Source organism: Monodelphis domestica, chromosome 4 (genome assembly GCF_027887165.1).
Source record: "Monodelphis domestica isolate mMonDom1 chromosome 4, mMonDom1.pri, whole genome shotgun sequence".
Lineage (NCBI taxonomy): Eukaryota > Metazoa > Chordata > Mammalia > Didelphimorphia > Didelphidae > Monodelphis > Monodelphis domestica.
The window spans coordinates 404,742,273-404,764,839 of NC_077230.1; the positions used below are offsets into that span (position 1 = coordinate 404,742,273).

The following is a 22,567-nucleotide window of genomic DNA, read 5'->3' on the forward strand; positions in this document are numbered from 1 at the left end:
TGGACTATATTTTGAAACTATCTCAGTAGTTCTTCAGCACTCTGTTTATCAGATCCAATCCCATAAAGCTATTTAATACTTCCACTTCATAGTCACAAAGGATGCTATTTAGGTCATACTGATGTGGGCTGAAATGTCCCACAAAATCCTGCCAAGTAGCTTCCACAATCAAAAGAGCATAGAAATAATAATTAGTTGATTAGAATGGGGCTACCTTTCATATGACAGGAGTTGCTTAGATTCATAATTATGAGAAAATTCCTCGAGGTTAGGGTTTATGGGACATTTCATCACTACTCCTATGATCTGATCATTTTTCCTACTTTCTTCAATTTAGGACTGAATTTTGCAATAAGAAGTTCATGATCTGAACATAGTCAGCTATAGGTCTTGTTTTAACTGACTCTGTGGTGTTTCTCCACTTTTGACTGCAAAGTATACGATCAATCTGATTTCAATGTTGTCCATCTAGTGATGTTCCTTACCTAAAAAAAGTAGAACTACCAAAGTAGTTATAATAATGGGTCTTTAATCAGGGCAAATAGATTATAATCTTGGAAAACCACACAGAGCTATAGCATTGGGATTATAATATGGGAAGCCACAGAGTTACAGCCCTGGGACTTCTGTTGAACTGCAGAAAAGGGGGTGATTAAATAGTCTTTTGGCAAGGGGGAGAGAACAACAGCCATTTCTCTTATGTTCACAAAAGCTTGGGAAAGATGTCTTTTGAATTCTTTTGTTTTAATACTCTGACAGAGTAATAGGATTAGCTGTAAAAAAAAAAAGTTATCAATATCCATATGTAGAGTTGCCTTTTGGGTTGCTGAAAAAGTATTTGCTATGACAGTTGAGCTTTCTTGACAAAACTCTTATCAGTCTCTGCCCTGCTTCATTTTGTACTTCTAGACTAAATTTGCCCGTTATTCCAGTTATCTGTTGATGATAAATGTGACATCATTTTTGACATTATTTCTAGAAGATGCATCTATTTCTGTTACTGTGATGTCAATGGATTGCCTTGGATTTGAACAGATATTCAGTCATTTTTGAGATTGTGATCCAGTACTGCATTTCTCACCCTTTTATTTATTTGTTTCTTTCTTTGTTTGTTTATTAAGCCCTTACCTTCCATCTTGGAAACAATACTGTGTATTGGTTCCAAGGCAGAAGAGTGGTAAGGGCTGGGCAATGGTGGTTAAGTGACTTGCCCAGGGTCACACAGCTGGGACGTATCTGAGGCCAAATTTGAACCCAGGACATCCTGGCTCTAGGCCTAGCTCTCAATCCACTGAGCTACATAGCTGCTCCCCTCACCCTTTTATTGACTGAAAGCTACTCCATTTTTTCTAAAGGATTTTTGCCCACAGTAGTAGATGTAACAGTCATCTGAATTAGTCACCTATTCTCATCCATTTAAATTCACTGACCTCCCCCAAGATGTCAACATTTAATCTTTCCATCTCCTGTCTGAACATATCCAGTTGACTTAGATTTTATATTCCAGGATCCTTTTCTTTTATTGATATGCTTTATGTTTTATTTTCCTTATGTTCCCACTCCCATTTAACTTTTCCCTGTAACAAAGGAAAACAGTTCAGTGAAAGTGGCGGACCAGCTATCTGACAATGCAAGGCCATTCTGTCACTGTCGTCTTCCACCACCTATTCTATGGGACCAGAAGTGGTCACTGCAGTTCATCTGAGTTCACCAAGGAGTATCGGTTCTTATATATGACAATATCATCTCTCTGTTGTTCTTGCTTGACTCATTTGATGGGTCAAGAAAAACTTTGCATATGAACAGTACACAGTGAAATTCCCCAAGTACATTCAGGAATAAAAGTCCAAGACACCAGGGATATGCCATAAGAAGGTCAAGAGAGTGACATAAGATTTGGTATGACCCTTACCAGTTTGCCCTCTGAACTCCCTGCCTTTTGTTAACAAACTGTCCTTTACATTAGACCTCTTCCCAGAAGACCCTGTGTCTGGCACCCTCTCCTGGAGTACCTTTTTTTCAGGCCTCCCTCTTCCCAGAACAAAGATAAATCTGCTTTCCTCCTTTTCACTGCAACTTCAAGACTTATCAGCTTCTCTTTAGAAATTCACTCCATCCAGATATGTTACCCTATTCATATCCCAGTGGTTGTTCTCTTTTGCCTTTCTGTATAAAGCTTGTTTCTACCTAGTTATTTGCATGTTGTGTCTCATTAATTTGTGTGCTTCTTGAGATCTGGGGCAATTTTTTGCCTTTCTTTGTATCCCAGTATTTAGCACTGTGCTTGGCTCATAATAGGCACTGAATAAATGTTTGACTGACTGATCAACCTCCCTGGGTTCATTCATTCTCCCTCCTTTCTTAAGGAGTTCACTACCATTCTCACAATCTTCTTTTCTGTTCCAATCATTTCCTTATTCCCAGGGACTCCAATTTACATGTCACTCTCCCCTCAGATTCCCTTAATTCTCACATCGCCAACCTCCCCAGTTCTCAGATACTGTGCCTTCCCTTCACCATACCCATGCATAGGAATGGGAATGTCTGTGATGATATCATCACCTACAAGGGTGAAATTCCTCTAGCTGGCTATATATACACCCTGTCCTTCCTTCTTTCCCTGGGCCTCTCACCTCTTCAACTATTCTCTCACCTTACTAGAGCCTCCAGGCCCTGTTTTCTTGCCTCTGCCTTGCTCTTCTCTTCAAAATCTTAATCCTTCATGCTGCCCTCTACCCTTGAATACCATTATCTTTTCACAATTTACCCCTCTCCAAACCTGAACCCTGCTGTATATCCCTAGAAGACACAACATTTTGGCAGGGTTTGCTATGAATTTATGCTATGTAATCTCAATTGGGCCCACCCTGCTGCACAGCAGGCCTTTTATTCTTCCCTGATTAACTCTATCACAGTCCTCACAGCAGCTGTTTCATAAACCCTCCCTCTCAGTTGATGATTTGAGCAAATATTTACTGAAAAAATTTTAAAGTCATTTGTCCAGGGTTCTCTTTGCTTCCAAATTCTGCATTTCAGATCACCTCAGTATCATGCTCCATTTTTCTTCTTTTGCTACAATCTTAGATGATGAGGTAGATCTCCTCACCAAGGCCAGCCCCCTCTATTTGTGCTCTTGATCCTTTCCATTACTGTTTTCTCAAGGAACTTGTTCTTTGTTCCTTCTGTTATGCCCTTTCTCTCCTTAATTGTCAAGTTTTCCTTTTCTACCTTTCTGCCCACAAATATTTCATGTTCTTCATTCTTAACTTTCACTTGACCCTTCCATCCTGCATAACCACCGAACAAAACAAATTATAAAATGCAGGTCTGACCACTTCACTCTCTAATGACTCCTCAAACCCTAGGATAAAATACACACTCCTCTATTTGTCATTTAAAACCCTATACAATCTAGCTTCAAACCATCTTCCTAATTTGATTACACATTATTCCTTCTCAGGCACTCAGAATTTTAGCACCACTTGCCTATTTGCTGCCCTTTTATATAACATTCCATTTCCTACTATCCTGCATTTGTCCAAGCGCCTTCCCCACACACTTAGAATGTTCTTCCTCCTCTCCTTTGAAAACTGACTCCTTTGGAGATTCAGCCTAAATACTACCTCCTCTAAGAGCCCTTTCCTCTTTATGGCAGTTGTTAGTTCCCCCACCACCAGCATCACAAAACAACTTTGTATTTACTTTGTAAACATTTGTATTTACTTCTTGTAAACATGTATCCATCTAACAGAATGTAATTTTATTGAGGAGGTTAAATGAGATGTCCCTGAGGTCCCTTCCAACTCTAAATCATATATCCTTTGGACCAGCATAGAAATCTCCAAGTTCTTTTAGGCCTGTTCAGGAAAAACATTGGCCTCATATGTCCTACCTCAGCCAAAAAGCGTTTGAACTCTAAAAGAAGGAAATTGGAAATAAAAGAGAACAAATGCTCTTCCCCTTTTCTCTAGCCTTGATTTGTTGTGGAAAGATATGACTTGGCATCCAGGGTCACTCCCATTAGTACCTCTGGCCTAAATGACACCAAAAGGTGACCTGCTTGGGCAGGAAAATCATGATCAACCTTAAAATTTAAGTATAGCTCAATTTCTTCAAGTAGTCATCTATAACTCTCATTTATAAATTTGACCAGCCTTTTGGGGTCCTTTTATATATTCTTCCTATGCCAAGATCATTGGATTTAGAGTGGAATGGGATCTTAAGGATCATCTATTCTATAGTGAAACCTGAACCTGATTAAAGTGTAATTGGGAAATAGTAAAATAAAAATATAGTAGAACACAGATAATGTTAATGTTATTTTATCTGGTGAGGTGGCCCCTTTTCTACTTGATTTTGATTTATGAGGAAATTAAGACAGAGTTATAATGGCTTGTTCACCTCTTGGACATAAATAAAGGGTTTAATAAGTTTTATTTGTCCTAAGTGTACTGTGCTCAAGTTTCAGAGAATGTCTTTTTGTATTAGTGTTTTGGAATTTGGTAAAGAAGTGTTGATATTATAGAGCTTGTTCCATTTAATATATTCCCTACCCCTTATTTTTCTAATAAGGAAAACTATAACTTAGAAAAGATAGGACTCGCCCTAAGGTCACACAGTGGCAGAACCAAAAATCAAACCTAAGTCCCCTGTTTCTAAATCCAATTGCATGTATATTTCTTCAATTTTCATCTTTCCAGACAGAAGTCTTTTTTTTTTAAATCTGTCCTCATACAAATGCCCCCATTTAGCTCCCCCTAAATTAAACTTCTCACAAATCTCAGAATACTTCAAGCATGGAGGCATCTGATGAAGCAGATTGTTTTAGAAGAAACCCTGTAAAAGGAAGTATTTCTTACAGTGGATAATGCATTTATTGAAAATTGTTTCCTCAAGAAGTAGTAGAAGGCAAAATTATAAATAGGAACACATACCTCCAAAGTTTAGCCCTTACTCTTTTGTTGATCTCTTTATGTTTCTTCTAATCTCATGGCTTGTAGAATTCTGGATTTTGAAGAGGCTAGGCTATCTAGACAATCTCTTTGTAATTCTTTCTTATACCTCTTGTTTCTTTTCCACTTTTTTTCTCACTTCATTTATAAAAACGTTTTCTATTTGAATTTGTGTCCATGCTTTATTTTTCTTTGAGATTTTGCTTATATCTGTTTGGGAGTCGTAGTTTTTTTTCCCCTAGGTTTGTGTTTTGAATATCCCTGTCACCTTAATAGCCTTTTATGGTGGCATTCGTTTTGTTTGTTCATCCTTCCAGCCTACTTCTTGACTTTGGACTTGATGTTAAAGCCAAGCCCTGTGCTTGTAGAAGGAAGGTCAAGTTAGTTCTCTTGTTGCTTTCTTGGGGCACTGAATGCTGTATTGTTCTTGTATTATTGTTGTATTATTCTAAGCTTTCAGGGACAGTTTGGGGACCTGAAAGCTTTCTATTCTCAAAAAGTGATCTGATCCAAGGTGAAGTCTTATTAGTGCACTTCTGGTCTGAGCTCTACTAATTTATGACTCTCTTTTGGGTCTGAACAGGGAATAGCAAAGGAGGGAAATAGTTTTCCATTTGTGAGTCTAATGACAGATTGTGTGCCTTTTGTCCTAAGATCTGAGATCTAAGATAGCTAGAAGTTTGTCACTAAATTGGTCCCTCTTACTCTTAAAGACCCTATAGACCTGTGCTGGTGAACCTATGGCATGTATGCTAGAGCGGGCTGCTCCCCTCCCCCTCTCCACATATGCCTAAAGACATTTCTCACATGATCCACCCCTCTTCCCAGCAACCCAATGGAAGTGCTTCCTCCCTCCCCTATCTGGGGTAAGACTGGGGGGGAAAGGGGGCCTCCCATGTTGCAGGAAGGTTACAATTGGGGCACTTGGTCTCTAAAAAGTTCTCCATCACTGCTGTAGAGGCTCTGCATTGGTGGAAGGAATACCACATCAATAAAATTATGGATTCTTAAAGCATTGAAGTTTCTGTAAATCAGCAAGAAGATGGGCTACAATGGCATTAATACTTGGGAATTTGAATGATAAAAATGTATCTTAAACCTGAACTTTAATAGTGATTTGTTGTTGTTATTGTACAGTCATTTCAGTCTCAACTCTTTGTGACTCCATATAGGGTTTTTCTTGGCAAAGATACTGGAGTGGTTTGCTCTTACTTCAGCTCACTTTACAGATGAGGAAACTGAGTAAGCAGGGTTAAGTGACTTGCTTAGGATCACACAGTAAGTATCTGGGGTCAGATTTGAAATATGGTCTTCTTGATTCCAGGCCCAGTGCTCTATCAACTATATCATTTAGCTGCCTTTAATAGTGATAAAGCTACACAAATGAATGTGGAGTAATATCCCCAGTCCCAATATCTCAGCCCTAAGTCTGTATCTCTAGCAGTACACTGAACATCTCTACCAACATGCTTCATTCTTATTTCTTATTAGAAATTGATTTTTTCACTTAACTCTCAAATCTGTCTCTCCCCTCCAACTTACTTTTCTATTAGTAGATACTGCTCTTCTCTCAGGTACTGAAGCTTGAAAACTTGGAGCCATCTTTGGCTCATCTTCAAGCAACGAATATATTAATAAGTATCCATTGTGTGACTAGCACTGTACCAAGTGCTATCCCACAAAACCAATCAGTTGCTAAATCCTATGGTGTCTTCTTTCTAAATATTGCCCATCTCTACCCCTTAACAAATCCATTTCTGTTCCTTAAACCAGGCTCTCATAGAATTAGAGGATCTCAAAGGCCATCTAGTCCAACTCATGCTTGAGAAGACTCTCTGCTACTAGTAGTCCTAGCCACCACTTAAAGGTCCCTATGGCCTTGTTTTCCTGGACTTGGAATACCTAACTAGCCCCTTTATTGGTCTTTCAAGTAAAGAGGCTCCTCTTTATCACTTTACCCATCCTAACCTCTTTATTCCTATCAAGAACCCCTTTATTCAAAATCTTTAATAGCTTTTCATAGCTTATGATACAGAGTTCAGACCTCTTGGCTTAATTTTTTTCTCTATTGACTTAATTTTCAAGGCCCTCTATATTTGGTCCTTATCCTACCCATTTATTACTATTAAGCACTGCTCTGGATCCGAATTCATCACTTCACTTAATCGGGTTCCTCTGATCAATACACAGTCAGCTTCTTCTTTGCTTTCTGTTTTCATACTGCCCCCTGATCTCCAGTGAAAGACTTCTTTCTCCAATTATACTAGTCCTGTCCCATCCTTCCAGACCCAGTTTAGGGCTTGGCCTCTTCCATGAAGCCTTCTCAGATTATTCAAACTCATATTGGTCTCTTCTTTGTTGGCACTGTTACCTGCTGTCACATTGTTATGTGACTGTTTCATAGACCTATATATTCCTGTTTCTTCAACAGAATTATACATTTCTCAGTAGCAATCTAGTCCCAACTCTCTTATTTTATATTTATGGAACTGAATATTTTAATCCAAAGGTTGTAAGAGTGCATTTATCTCTGCATTTTACTAAGGGTTATTAAAGATCACTTTTTGTAAATTCACATCTTCATAGCCAGTGTAGGTCCTTAAGATGAATGAAGAGTCTATATATAGGCTTGACACAAAGTTCAGATTTCCTTGCTAAAAAATGAAAAGGATAGTTCCTTTCCTAAGTCCTTTTTTTCTATCTGGCAGACATCAAAGAAAGAAGACTATACTTTCTTGTGTGCTGATAGCAATGATGATGTTGGCTGGGATGAATCAGTCTATCATAGAAGCCACAGGATCATGATACCTTGGGGAGCTTTCCTATATCATTTCAAAAAATGAAATACAGTCAAATTTTTATGCTTTAAATAGAGGACAACACTTGCTTGAGACTTTTCTAACTCTTCCTTGCCAGACCAGGTATGACAGAATCAAATCCTTTATTAGACCTATTACTGCAGCTTTCTTAGTTCAACTCCAGAGAGTGGGTGACTCAGTGCACCCTGGTGTTTCTTACCATTTAGAGATGAGTAGTTTGTGCAGACTCCTTCCTAGGCTCCGCAAAGCTGTTTCAAATGATCATGAGAAAAACTATGGTATGTTTCAACAAGGAAAAAATAGAGCTGGAGGAACATGGAAACCTAGATACTCTGTTGTTGATTGCCATGGACTTTTTATTCTACTGTGAAATTGGCCCCTGTGTAGAATTTAGTAAATGGAAGGGTATTACTGAATCTATAACAACTGCAGTGTTTTTAGTCCCCTGAATGACTGTTTTAGTAGATTTTGCCCTCACCATGGTCAGATACTTTTTCTTATCAGAAATCAATCCTTACTCAACACCAAAAGCAGTAATGCTATGTTAATGTTAACTGACGATGAAATTTGGTCCTTTCTTCTTAAAATGTATGAGTCCTGAGCATCAAACACACCCCCCCAAAAATGTTGTTTTTTTAGCTGATGCAGTTTTAAAAATCAGATTAGCATCAAGCATATGGGCAGTGATGAATCTGCAATGTCAGTCATTAGGCAAACATCCCAGGATTCCATAGAATGTGGCTTGCTGGAGCTTAGTTACTAAAGTAATGGAGCTATAACTTTAAAGTTTGAATTTGAAATTACATCCCTTAAACACATAAAAGGGGGGACTGCGCTGTGCCTATTATGAATTTTAAGTGTTGAATATTGAATGTTATGATCATTTGCTGTTTAAATAGCTTTTGAGTCTCAATAGTTTTGAACCAGAGATCTCATAGCTCCAACATGGAGATGCAATAACTATATAATGAAACTGTCTGTCTTTAGCTTTAGATAAAGGGTTCTCCCCATCACATTGATTCTAGAGCTGGGTGATTTCCTTACCAAACTTTTAGAATCACCATCTATCTAGTCCAGCCCATACCTGAAAAAGAATTTCCCTTATAGTCTATCTGATGAGTAGTCATCTAGCCAGAAGCCAGATAAAGACCTCCAGTGAGGGAGAATCCCTTTCCCTCCTGAGTCAGCCTATTCCACTTTGGGACAGCTCTTATTTTTAGGAAATTTGGCTTAAGACAGGCAGAAATCTATCTCTGCCATATACTCCCATTGCTGCTGATTCTTCTCACTAGAGCCAAACAAAACAAATCTCATCTACTTTCAAGAGATGACCCTTCAGAAGCTTTAAGAAGCTATTGTGGAAGGTGGCAGCTGGTGGCTCAGTGGATTTAGAGACAAGAGGTCCTGGGTTCAAATCTGGCCTTAGACACTTCCTAGCTGTGTAACTGAGCAAATCACTGAACCCCCATTGCCTAGCCCAATCGTTCTTCTGTCTTGGAACCAATACATGTTATTGATTCTAAGATGGAAGGTAAGGATTTTTTTTTTTAAAGCAGCAGCTATCGTGGGGTAGGTGGTGGCACTGTGGATAGAGTGCCTGTTCTGAAATCAGGAGGATCTAAGTTCAAATTTGTCCTCAGGCAGTTATTAGCTGTGTAATCACTTAACCCCATTTGTCTCAGAAAAAAAATTAAATTATAAAGAAGAAGCTATCATGTCCCTTCTTCCTCTTTTGGGCAAACCATCTCTTATTCCTTCAACTGATCCTAGCATAAAACTCAAGCCCTTCTTCACTTTCTTGGTTGCTTAACTCTAGATGCTGTCTGGTTTCTAAGTCTCCTTCAGCTATAATTTTTATCTAAATAAAAAGGTTAACAGCTCTAATTGGTTGATTATTTGCTTCAGGGGAGCAAATGGAACAAAATTGCCTTAGGGACCATACACGAGATTATCCACTTCTTTAAACTATATCTTGACCATATTTGTATACTGCTGGAGACAATGCCAGAGACCATTCTTTACATATTTCTGCAGTGGAGGTGCCTTTTAAAAAGCCTTCTGTAACACCTAACCTAAAAATTATAGTAGGTTACTAAACTTTACAATCATGTCACAGAGGACTCATTCTCTGGCAATTTTATAGTGTATAAAGGCTTAATTTATAATAGATTTATTTTCCAAGGAAAATATAACTGTGATTAAAGGTGACGGTGAAACTTTTCAATTCTTAAATAGAGAATGATGCAGCTCTTAATTTTGTTCCAGAGTTTTTGTAAAAAAAAAAAAAAGAATAGAACTTAAAACATCATTATTAGTGACTTATGTATCTCATTACATTTTGAAATGTTGTCAGTATTTTTACGGTAGTGAGAGAGGTTATCATTTATGAAATATTGAACCAATGACCTTAGCTATTCAGTTATGATGAAAGGCCCAATCTAACATTTTATTGAACATGATACTTATGAAAAATGAAACTTCTCATTTCCATTACTTAATCAATAGCACATTAAGCCATTTATTAATTTGATTAAAGAAGGTCATTGCAGAACTGAGTATCCCACTCCCTTCTTATCTAGTGTAATTTTAATAACCAAGAAATAGCAGCATATTCTTGCACACTCCATGGAGCCAGGCAAATCCAGCTAATTTTTTGTTTGCTGCCTCCCTGTGAGAAAGAAAAGAAAAATAACAATGTGAGAAACAGCAAACCATTTGGAATAGCTTTTAAGAAAGAGCCAAAATTCTTTTTTTCAGTTATCAAATTAGTTAATTGGTGAAAACAGCTTGATCAATATACTCATTCAAAACAATAATTCGTAAGAACAAGCAGAATTTACCTTCATTTCAGTAATCATATAGTAAACAATATACAAATTATTATTTAAATCAGTAATTAAAGATGTCAGAGAAATATGGATCCAAGATTAAGAAGGGAAACAGGATGGTTTGAGTTTTAGAAAGGAGACTATTGAAACTTGTTGTCCTGGCAAGATATATATACAAGGCTGAACATTAAAAAAAAAATACATAAGAAATTAATAATTGAAGACATTAGAGAATAAATAACATATAGGAGACCAAATGGATAGATTCCTAAATAGAAGTATTTAGAATCTATGTATGTATATACATACATATATAATATATTTGTAACATTTTATTCCTAAATAAATCTTAAATTATAGGTCCAGACCTCATATTACAGACTTTAGGACAGCAAAGAGGTAAAATGTGGCAATAAATGGAGCCAGGAAGGCCTTAGTTCAAGACCAGCCTCTGACACATTCTGGTTTTGTGACTTGGCCAAAATCCAGAATGAAGATGGAGGGAATATTGTAAAGTTAGTACAAGCAGAATTTGGACTGATTCCTGAAGTTAGGAAGAAAATCACTGGTGGCAATGCTTTTGTTTATTGTACAGGAAAAGATCCTTTGAAAAATTCATGTTTTAAAACAGAACAAAGGACAGCCAGCATTTAGGAAGTGCCCACTGTGTGCCTGGGACTCTGCTAGGCTCTGAAAATGGTTGGGAAGGTCCTCAAGGAGCTCACATCCTACTGTAATACAAGTCAACCAGTAAAGGAAGGACAAAGGGAAAAAAGTGGAGTCACTTCTGCTCAAGCTGCTCCTTGAATCTTCTTAATAATATCTGATTTAAGAAAGTGAATTGACCATGAAAAGGTGCCACATCCCTTACCCTTCTGTGACCTACTTTGAGATTCTCTGTTCAAGATCCCCTAAGAAATCTTAAGGTTCTCTAAGATTCCTATTACTCCAGTGTTTGAATAGCCTCACCCCTTTGGGAATATTTAAGAAGTGTCATCCCAGAAACTGTCCTCAAAACATATCAAATTTACTTAAAATTTTCTTTTTGACAGATTAGGGGTGGGGGTGGGGGGCATTAAAGAATAAAGCATTGTGTTACAGTAAAAAGAATGTGGGATTTGGAACAATAAAATTTATATAATCCTTGTAAGACTTGAAGAACACTTTACACAAGTTATCTCGTTTCAGTCAGTCAATAAACATGAAATTAAAAATAAAAGTAAATTTTTAAAAGTCTTCTGAAGTAGAGGCCCTGGTTCAGTTCTCACTTTGCTGCTTTTGTTTTGTCATCTTAGACAATTCAGTTACCCTACCTGAGCTTCAGCTTCTGGATCTAAAAAAAATGAAAGGGAGGGACATGGAGCCTGGTGGGCCTGGATTCAAATTCTTCCTTGACACTTGCCAACTCTGTCACTTTGGACAAATCATCCTCTCTGCATCTCATTTTCCTACAATGAGAGGTGTTGGTCTAGATGATTTCTCAGATGCTTCCCAGGTCTTAATCTTTCATCTTAATCAGAGATGGAAACATTTCGTTTTTAAATGGAGGGATTAATTCTAAATTGTATTTTAACTTCCATTGAAAAGTATAGGTATTCATAGGAATAAATAAAGAGCATAAGAGAAGAAAATAGTAAAGAATGTTCCAGAAAAATGAAAAATCTCCCAAGAGATTACAAAATGAGTATTTCTCTGATAACTTGTCCTCACATTTATTCCCCATCTTCTGAGTCTAATTTCTTCCTTTGGATCTTTCCTCTAGGACCTCTTGGTGCTAGGGTACAGGCATTGCCCAGAATACTAACAGTGCCAAGACCCATCCCTTTGCCCAGACAGCTGACATTCTGTCTTCTCTGGCATGCTATCAGTGACCCAGAAGTCTGCTTTTGCTGTTAGAATTGTATGCAACGAGACTGCTTCTTACCATTAAAATGCCCTTTAAAAATGCTCTTATCAAGACCCAGGCAACATCACATTTGTGACAGGTCTGAATGGTCTAAGGACTTAGACTCTAGGTTAATACTTAATCATAAATATTATCACCACAAAAAGAACTATAAGAACTAAATACTATCAACTTCCCAGGACCAAAGGTTAAGTTATCCAAAAATATTGCTTATGAGACTTTTCTTGAGACAGGGAAAGGAGAATTTTACTTCTTACCTTTCCTCTCTATGGGTTCAGAGACATCCAAAATCCAGCTTGTCCTTTTGGTCATTTATAGTTAGCCTACCATTTGTTCCATTTTTGCCTTTGGTCAGATACATATTTAAAATGTACCCAGCTCCCTTGGAAATGGGGCTTCTTGAGCAGGGTGTGCTCACTGCCCTGAGCTTTCTGCCTTCTTAATAGGACTGCTTCATGCAGTGCCTTATAGAAGCTTAGAGGATAAGAAGGATACCTTAGTTTCCATTCTCCAGAGAACAGAGAGCAAAAAGGGTTTTGTTTTGGGGAATGGGATGAAAAGGAAATCATGCCTGCTAAGTTTTCCTGAGGGGAAGATATGGGAATGGGTGTTGGTTTTAGAATTCCCTTTATTATAAGTGTTTGGGGATCTTAGTATCAACATCTTAGATCAAAAGCATGGTATTTCTGCCTGACAACAGACAGGGGTTTTCCCCCTCCCAATACAACCCAATATCAGGGACATAATTGGCTTGCCTTTCTTCATCTAACTTAGGTATGTAGAGGAAGCTAATCTCTTCACTATTTTCCCTTCAGCTCAGAGAAGATTGAACCAGAAAAGAGATAGGAATTTCTTTCCCCTCTCCCTGATAACCGTGCATGATGCCATCATGATGCAGTCACTATTGATGTACATAATTGATCACTTTATTAACCTGTGCAAAAAAGCCTTATTACGGTAATAAAGCCTAACTTCATTATCCACCATATTTAGAAGAGCTAAATGTGCTGGGGAGCGGCTGACAGGTTCCCATTTCAGGGCTGATTCTGATGATGATAATGTTTAAATAGCATTGATCGTCCTCTAATTGAATTTCTTTTCTTTCCATAGGCCTCTTCTGAAGAGCTAAAAGCTGCCTACCGGCGGCTCTGCATGCTTTACCATCCCGACAAGCACAGAGATCCAGAGCTCAAATCACAAGCTGAGCAACTGTTTAACCTTGTCCACCAGGCTTATGAAGGTCAGTCAGGGGCTTGGGTTTGTCAAAGCTGCCCTAGTAGCAGATATTGGATTTTTATAATACTTGCATTGAAGAGTAGAAGACAAGGGTCCTTGATGGGGACAGTTAACTTCATGCCTTCTACTGACTGACTCTTTGAAAAAAGCAATATTTTGCTTTGGAAATCAGTATGTGCCCAATAAGTGGAAAATGAGTACACAAGTTGAGTAAGAAGCCAGGTTTTGAATTGTAGGGGGAATCAGCTGCTTTTAAATTGTTTACCTCAGTTTTCTTCCAGTGGGAGACACTCAGAGGCAGGGCCAGGAAACTTTTCCATCTAGACTGGCAAGTGAGGTGATTTGAGTTTGTCTTCATCTGAAAGAAAATCAAAGAATGGGAAATGGTAGCAAGCAAAGTATTTTTATCTTTATATATGATTTATGTCACAGAATGTTTGTTGTGCTGAGTTTTCTTGTAGTGAAGTATTATGCTTGGATTTAGGATTTATCCCAAGCAAATTGGCAATAACTCATGCCAGGAATACATTTAGTAAATTGCGAGAACCATTCTCCCATAATTAGGCAGGCTAAAAATGAGAGGACGTGGTAGTCTATGAAATAAAGACTTTTCATTGTACAAATAAAAACATATCTTGTATCTCAGTTTATAATTTTGCCTAAAAATTAGATTTTAATGACCAATGAAAGTCAGACAGTGGTGAGTGATGTATTTGCATAGCCAAGACAATGTAATCTTATCAGATTTAACTCTCCAGTCTGAGGCAGATGTTTGGAATCCATTTATAGGAAGGGCTTGATTGAAACTGCCTTCCTCTGATTACATTCTGTTATCTGTGTGGTTGAATTAATTTTACAGTTGTCTGAATTATTGATATAGTTTGTGTGCAGCATTTTGGAAATTTGGGAGGAGTAACTGAGACATAAGAGAGTTAACTGGAAAGCCCTACTGGTTCTTGTAAAACTGCTGCAGCAGCAAGCCTGGCACCCAGTGGTTTAGCCTAAAGGGAGACAAAAGCAAAATCGTGAATAAATGATTCCTTATTAAATTCCAGAGATTAGCTAAAGAAGTTTGGTGCCTATGTTTTGGAAGGGTCAGCATTTCTCTCTTCCATATTAACTTTAAACATGAGCAGAATCATTTGCATCTTCTTCCTCTTTTTTAATTAGGCCTTAAAATATACAATGCGGCCTGAAAAAAGAAATCAGGGTCTTGCCTAGAGAAGCAGGGGTGTTGTGTCAGTGGCAGCTAAGTCAGCTTTGGATCTGCCTTTATGCAGACATGTTCTTCAAGAGAATGCTCACTTGTGGGTTACCTACAGGTCATAGGATCATACATTTAGAATGAAAAAGAACCTGAGCTATTATCTTGATCACCACCTCCTTCATTTTGCAATGAGGAAACTGAGGCCTGAAGAGAAGTAACTTGCCCAGGGGTCCCTGGCAGTAAGTGGCAAAGATGGGATTTGGGCTCAAGCCTTCCACCTCTACATCCAGGTTTCATTATCCTGACCAGTTTGAATTTGTTCTTATCCATCTTGAGAATAGCCTGTTTTCTTTTAGGTTATTTTTACTGAACAGAAACAACCAGCAGTGTTGTGACAAGTGTTTTGCCTGACTGACAAAATTATTTACAAATTAGTGCTAATGCTACAGAAAAACATGGGTTGGTTAAGATGCTACAACCAACTATTAAATGAGAAAATTATCATAACAGTTGCATACTGGCTTTTGTGCCTGGCTCAGAGAAACCAAAATTATGGAGCACTTGTGGTCTGGGTTCCACTTAGAAGTCCTGACTTAGAGTTCTACCTGATGCTTGGTAGCTTTGTGACCATACATAAATCACATGAAGCTCTCCAAGCCTCAATTTCTACATCTGTGAAATGGTAACCTTTGTATCTGTAGTCCTCACATCACGGTGTAGCTGTGGGTTTCCAGATTATCAAAGGCTTTGCAGACTTTAAAGCTTTTTGGCAAGGCCAGCTATTATCATTACAAATAGTTTTCTTGAAAAGTTACATTACATATTTTTGCACCTTTGGTACAGTAGCAAAGCAGATTTATTTGAAAAGTAAACTACTTTATTCTGGTGGTTTGGAAGAACTAATACATCTTTCCCAAAGGATCTGCCACACCCAGGAAGTTTCTTCAGCACTGATAAGGCTGGCTCCACTAGTCAATTAGAACTATCCACAAGACTACCCGCTATAAACATGCTATCAATTTGTGCAAGTGAGGAGAAGACAGGAGGAAAGGTGTAGGTTCCCTGGGAATTGACAGGAAAACATAAATCTTATACTTTGTGAACACTTGCCTTTTACTTTGCAGTTCTCAGTGATCCCCAAACCAGGGCCATCTATGATATATATGGGAGAAAAGGACTGGAAATGGAAGGATGGGAGGTAAGAGAAATCATGTGTCATATCCCAGCCCAAAAAAAATGAATTAACAAAATACTCACATTTGAACAATATCTTAAAGAAAACTACTTTTGAGTCAACAAAATTCTAGGTCTTTTGCCTTCTCTCTTTAAGATTGAGTAGGAATTTTTAAAAAATATATGTTTAGCATCCATTAGTGGCTGCCTGGTACCTCAGTGGTATTTCATTCATAAATGTAGTTTTTTAGTTTGAGAAACCCTGAGTAAGATATCACTGAAAAAAAAATCCCCAAAATGCTGTTAGAGACACACTTTTTCAACATCATGTAACATTTCAGATGATGGCTTTTTGGTATGTAGCTATTTAATGGATATTCCCCACCCCCCACCCCCCTTCTTTTTGGTCTTGGAACCTTAGTAGCCATGCACACCCTGTCCTTGGAGAGTAGGAGAGCCATCAGCATATATCCTGCCTCGGACATTGGGGGAAGAAGAAAGTAAAATAAAATTGTCTTCTGTCCCCTTTCTATCATTGCATAATAGGAATTAGCAGTGCCCTAGGCAGTACTACTTTAATGCAGGTAAGAGTTAAGTCTTAGTCATTTTAACAGAAAATTTCAACCATAAATGCCTCCCAAATCCTCACGTCTCCTTTATCAGCTATCGGGATGAGGAAGGAGAGAATCTTGTCTTCACTAAATTCTTTATATCCAATATGCCACTACAAGAACACATCATATTTTAAAATAGAGGTTGACTGCAACTTTTTGTAGCGCCATTAAAGTCCCAGGGAACCCAAGGCCCAGGTTTTGTATCTCCTGTCTCATTGTTGGGTTTTTAATTCCACACAACATCACTCCCAACTTCCAATTAGAGTAATGGGGGTAAGGTTTTGTTGACAAAGTATTTCATGGCTTCTCTAGTGCCAAAATAGAATGATCTCATCATAACAAATGACTATAAAAATATTGGAGAAGTCTCAGGTGGTAAATGCACCTTTGAATAAGCCTTCAAATAAATATTTATTATGAAGTCTCTTTAAGGACAAAGCAGAGAGAGCCAGTCAAGTTCTCATCTATCAGAGTTGGCTTGCTTTATGTTTCATATTGATAGTATGCCATGGGACAGTGCCTGCATTGCAAGATAAAAATGCCTTCAGCAAAGAGTCCATGAAGATCCCTCCCCAGGTATTAGCTCTGAGATGTATCAGAGCTTAACATACAATAGGTAAATTGAACCCATTATTTATACTGTTAAAGGAAAAGTCTCACTGAACTCCAGCTCATTTTTTGGAGCTGGCATCAACATTTCTTTAAAGAATTCCTACAGCTGGATGAATTGTTTAATATGAGGACCATCCCACTTCAGTAATAGGTTTCACTCCAGGGAGGCAGCTGCATACCCTTCATGCTGTTGCTGGTATTTTGAGCACTGTTAAACTTTTCCATTTGCTTAGGGGTATTCATTTACTCCGTATTTGTTAGGATAAACATATGGGTAGTCAGTGAAGGATGAAGGGTGCTGTTAACACCTTAAATGTCTGAAATGCCTTTCATCTGAGGATCTCAAAGCACTTCAGCCATTTTTGGAAGTAGCTACCAGCATCTAATAGATTAATAATTTCACTTCCATATTCTTAAATATAATTTCCTCAAGACTACACAACCCACTGGCCCTCTCTGTGCTCTAGATAAATTCATACTCTTTTTTTCTTCTTCCAAGGGAATTCCTTTTCTCTGGCAGATTGCCATAAGACTGAGATTGTAAAAAATGGCTACTTCCATCCATCTCGTCATCTTGGATCTGGAATTTAATTAGCAATGTCTTTGTGGGCGCCTGTTCAGAGAATGAAATTGGTTGTTTTCCTGAATGATTGAAAACCAACTTTGAGCTGTCAAAGCTTTGATAGTGCCAGAAGAGTCAAGAGAGTAGTTTAAAAAGCTCAGTCCATATCTACAACAAACACTGTTGTCAGACTAAAGATTAACATTGCTTTTTTCCCCCCTCTCAGCTCTTCTTCTGCAGTCTGATTTTTTCCTTGAGATCCTGCTCCTACTCTTTCTCTTTTCTTATCCTTTCTTCTCACAGTTATCAAAATAATCTTCCTCAGGAAGGAATCCTCTCATTACTATCCTCCTCAAGAATCTTCCCTTAACTTTGGCATTCAAAGCCCTTCACAATCTGACTCCAGTCAACCTTTCTAGACTTGTTTCACATTACTCCCATGTTTCAGCCAAATTGGCCTTTGTGCTACTCCCCAGCCCCCACATGACTTTACCCATGGGATAGCCCCCATGCCTGAGATACCTACCTCTTCATCTCCATCTACCTCTTGGAGTTCCGCTCAAATCAGGTAACATTTCCTTATAGGAAGCCTTTCCTTATCCCCCTAGTCATTAGTTTTCTTTCTCTCTTGAAATTATCTTACATTTGTTATTCAGTTTCATAGTTGTCTGCCTGAGTTAAATGTAAGCCCTTACAGATAAGGCCTTTTTAGGGTTTTCTTTTGTCTTTGTATTCCCCTGTCTAGGAGAATGTTTTGCTTATTTGAATGTAATTGAGTTTATCTTATTCATACTTTCCTTATTGCCAATCTTTGAAACTAATCTAGCCCTGTAGTGGCTAGAATAACTTCTGTTAAAGGTAAAATAATATAAGGGACAAGGGAGGTGGCCCAATGAATAGAGATCCAATCCTGGAGATGGGAAATACTAGGTTCAAATGTACCCTCAGACATTTCATAGCTGAGTGACCCTGGGCAAGTCACTCAATTAACTTCCATTGCCTAGCTCTCACCACTCTTCTGCCTTGGAACGAATACTTAGTATTAATTCTAAGAAAGAAGGAAAGAAGGAAGAGTTTTGGAAAAAAAAAGAAAGAATACTATAAGAGGACATATACCTTCCCCCATTCCTCCCACCCCTCTACCCCAGGTAGGCTTTCCTGCAGAGTTTATATTGATGACTATTGAGTTTATATTCCACTTCTCAGCAGCATTTACAATGACCAGTTGCTGTGTATATTCCCTTTGATCTATCCCAGGCTACATCCCTTCCTCCATCTATCAATTAGAACCCAGTACTTGAAGATCTAGAAGTGACTCATGAAAAAGCCCATCTAAGCTTTCCCTTGAATTGTGTATTTTTTAGAGGATATAATGAGTAAAGTCTCTTGATTTGGGAGGCTTCCTAGGACCAAGCACAGGCTCTTGAGTGCAGTGGAAGGGCCAGCCAGTTTCACTTTGCAGTTAGCCCTGCTCACATGCCAGGTTTTCATAGCTTATGTTAAAATACAATGGCTAGAATCGAGGGAACTGACATGTTTAGAATATTCTCCTTTTCAACATGTCACAGAGTGTCAGAGGAAAAGTAATTTAAGGCTATTAATTCAAGCTTGCAAAGGTTAAGCAGCTTGAATTCTTGACAACCAATCTTGCCCTTCTCTGGCCACTGTGGAACCTGGCACTTGCCAGACCCTGGTTTTCTGACAGGATTTAGACAAGAAAGCTTTAACTCCTAAAAGTCTTTTGGGAATCTTGGAAGGTGTCTCTGCATACATAGGGCAGTGTGCCTGGCCTGTGCTGGAGCTGACCAGGAAGCTTTCTTCACTCTGCATGTTTTCTAACATTCGCAGGGAATTAGACTACACAACTTTTTTTGCTAGGGAAAATTTTCCTTATAGACATAGATATTACAGAGAAAGTTTCCTCATCTGTAAAATAAGGCATTTGGACTGATAGGCCTCCAAGGTCCTTTGCAACTATAGCTCCTATGATCCTAGAAAATCTGTATTCTCCATCCCTGAGGTTTTCCTTCCTCCTTGCCCTGGCCACGAATCCAAATCAGGATATTGAGAGCAATGCAGGTGAGGAGGGGCTACCCTGATTCCCAAGCTCAGGAGGTTTACAAAGTACTCATGGGGAACTATCTGGGTGTAGTTTTGTATGCCTTTCAAGAAAACAAGCTGATCCCTTAATGTTTTGGCTTACTTTTCATTTTATTTATTTCTTCCACCCCCCCTTTTAGATATTTTAAGATGATAGATTCAGATTTGGAAGGAAACTTAGAGGTCATTTAATCCACTCACCTCCTTTTGCTGAGCAGGAAACTAACAAGTCAGCAATCTCATATTAAACACCTACTAAGTGCCAAGTGCTCTGCTAAGTGCTGGAGATACAGAGCAAGGCAAATCCAGGCCTTGTCTTCAGGGACCTCACAAGCTAATGGAGGAGACAGCATGCAAACAATGATGTATAAACCTCCTACAGCATCAGTTAGAGATAATCTCAGAGGGAAGGTGTTAGCATTAGGGACGATGGAGAAAAGCTTCTCAAAAAAATGTGATTTGAACTGTGGCTTAAAGGAAGCCAGAGAAGCCAGGATGTGGAAATGAGAAGGAAGAAAACTCCAAGTGTAGGGAACAGCCAGGTCTAGAGATAGAATGTCTTATGGGAAGAATAGCAAAGAGGTTAATGTCACTACATTGAAGAGTACGTGGTGGGGAATGAAGTGTAAGAAGCCCAAGAAGGTAGAAAACACTAGTTTAGTGAGAACTTTGTAAGCCAAACAAGGTTTTCTCTTTGACCCTAGAGGAAATAGGGAGCCATTCGAGTTTATTGAATGAGGTAGGGGGCTGCAGAAGGAGGTTAGTGACATGGGCAAATTTGTATTTTTTACAGCAAAATGGAGGGTAGACTCTAGTGGGGACAGACTTGAGGCAGGCAGAGCCTCCAGCAACTATTTTAAGAGTCAAGCATGAGTTTCTGAGGATCTGTAGACAATATTAGGAAAGAAAAGGAATATGCAAGAGAGGTTAAGAAGATAAAAATTCTAGAACTTGGCAACTGATTAGATATAGAGTGAGAGAAAGGGTGAGTAACCTGCCCAAGGTCACACAGAATAAAGTGGCTGAGTCAGGATTAGAATCGAGAACCTCCAATTCCAGACCAGCATTCTTGCCCCTACCCTACAAAGGAGAGAAATAGAAAGAGATTAAGAAGATAACAGTAAACCTAATAAAAGGGACCTGGTTCTCCTATAGACCAAAATCAAGCTACTCTGAGAAAGTGAAACTGCCATAAACAGGAATTCTTGCCCTTAGTATTCTTGGAGTTGAGCAAGCCATAGGATAAGGATTGCTTTCAACATCAGTTAAATAGAATCTAAATGGGGGGGGAGAGGGGAGGATGGGGAAGTTGGGTAGCTCAGTGGATTGAGAGCCAGGCCTAGAAACAGGAGGTCCTAGGTTCAAATCTGGCCTCAGACACTTCCTCGCTATGTGACCCTGGGCAAGTCATTCAACCCACATTGCCTAGCCTTTACCCCTCTTCTGCCTTGGCAATACACAGTATTGATTCTAAGAAGGAAGGTATGGGTTTAAAAAAACCAAAACATTAAAAAAAATTTTTTTTTCATGTAAATAGTGTATTTTATGAAGTTATGAGGCTTTCATCACAGAGGATCACACACATCATTTTGCCATTTAAAATTTGTTCTCTAACAATTGAAGGAACCTTATCCTTTCTACCTACGGCCTTCTTTCTTTCTGTCAGCATAGATACATAGTTCCAGGGCTTTAATTCAAGAAGGATTTGTATTTTTTAAAATGTTTTATTGATGTCTTTTTTTTTGCATTATCATAGTTTCTCCCAGTAGCCCTCCTGCCTCCCTGGGAGCCATTCTATAACAGATAGTATTTTTTAAAGACAAAAAAGAGTAGGAAAAATCAGCATATTTCATCAGGACATGGGAAAAGGCAGAAAAATACATGCAGTGGACAACACTTTGGACCTCCTACCTCTGCAGAATAGGGGAGGATGGTGGGAGGTGTCTTCTCATTCTCTCCTTGGAGCCATATTTATTCTTGGTCATTTTTAAACATCATTTTTTAACTCTCTGCTATGAGTGCAACACTATGTGAAGCACTGAGGATATAAAGGGAAAAGAAACAAAGCAGTCCTCACTCATTGGGAGCTTACAGTCTACTGGGGTACATGTATACAGATAAGTAAATATGAAGCCTGTACAAAGTGATCACAGGTGAGGGACTTGGGAGCACTAGAACTGGGGAAGATCATTTTCATGTTTGTGATATGATCAAGTGCCCATCTTCAGGCATACCTCCCTACCTTCCTTTTTTAAAAGTTTTATGACCCTGGAAAAGTCATTTGATTATTAAGTATAACTTTTTTTCCTAGTTCCAAATTCTTTCCCTCTCCTACCTATCCATTGAGAAGGAGAACAAGATGATATGTTATGCATGTGAAATCTGACTTCTTTTCAAAGCATTCGTGTTGCATAGGACAGAGGTAGCCTTTCACCTCTTGGTTTTTATTTCAAACCATATTTTCTGATATTTTTGCTGGCCTTTCCATTGATCACATTTATACTGAAGTCACTGAATATAAAAAAAATAGGTTAATTTAATTTCACAGAAACGCAGAA

At 38.5% G+C, this 22,567-nt stretch overlaps 1 protein-coding gene across 2 annotated transcripts in view; it reads left to right on the forward strand.

The window, feature by feature from the left end:
• Positions 1–22,567, forward strand: part of DNAJC11 (DnaJ heat shock protein family (Hsp40) member C11) — an 82,010-nt gene that overhangs the window by 7,436 nt on the left and 52,007 nt on the right. For both annotated transcript variants that reach the window (XM_001365696.4, XM_056795893.1), the window contains exons 2-3: positions 13,616–13,745; positions 16,073–16,146. In XM_001365696.4, coding sequence (XP_001365733.1) covers positions 13,616–13,745; positions 16,073–16,146 — 204 coding nt within the window. The remainder of the gene's footprint in view (positions 1–13,615; positions 13,746–16,072; positions 16,147–22,567) is intronic.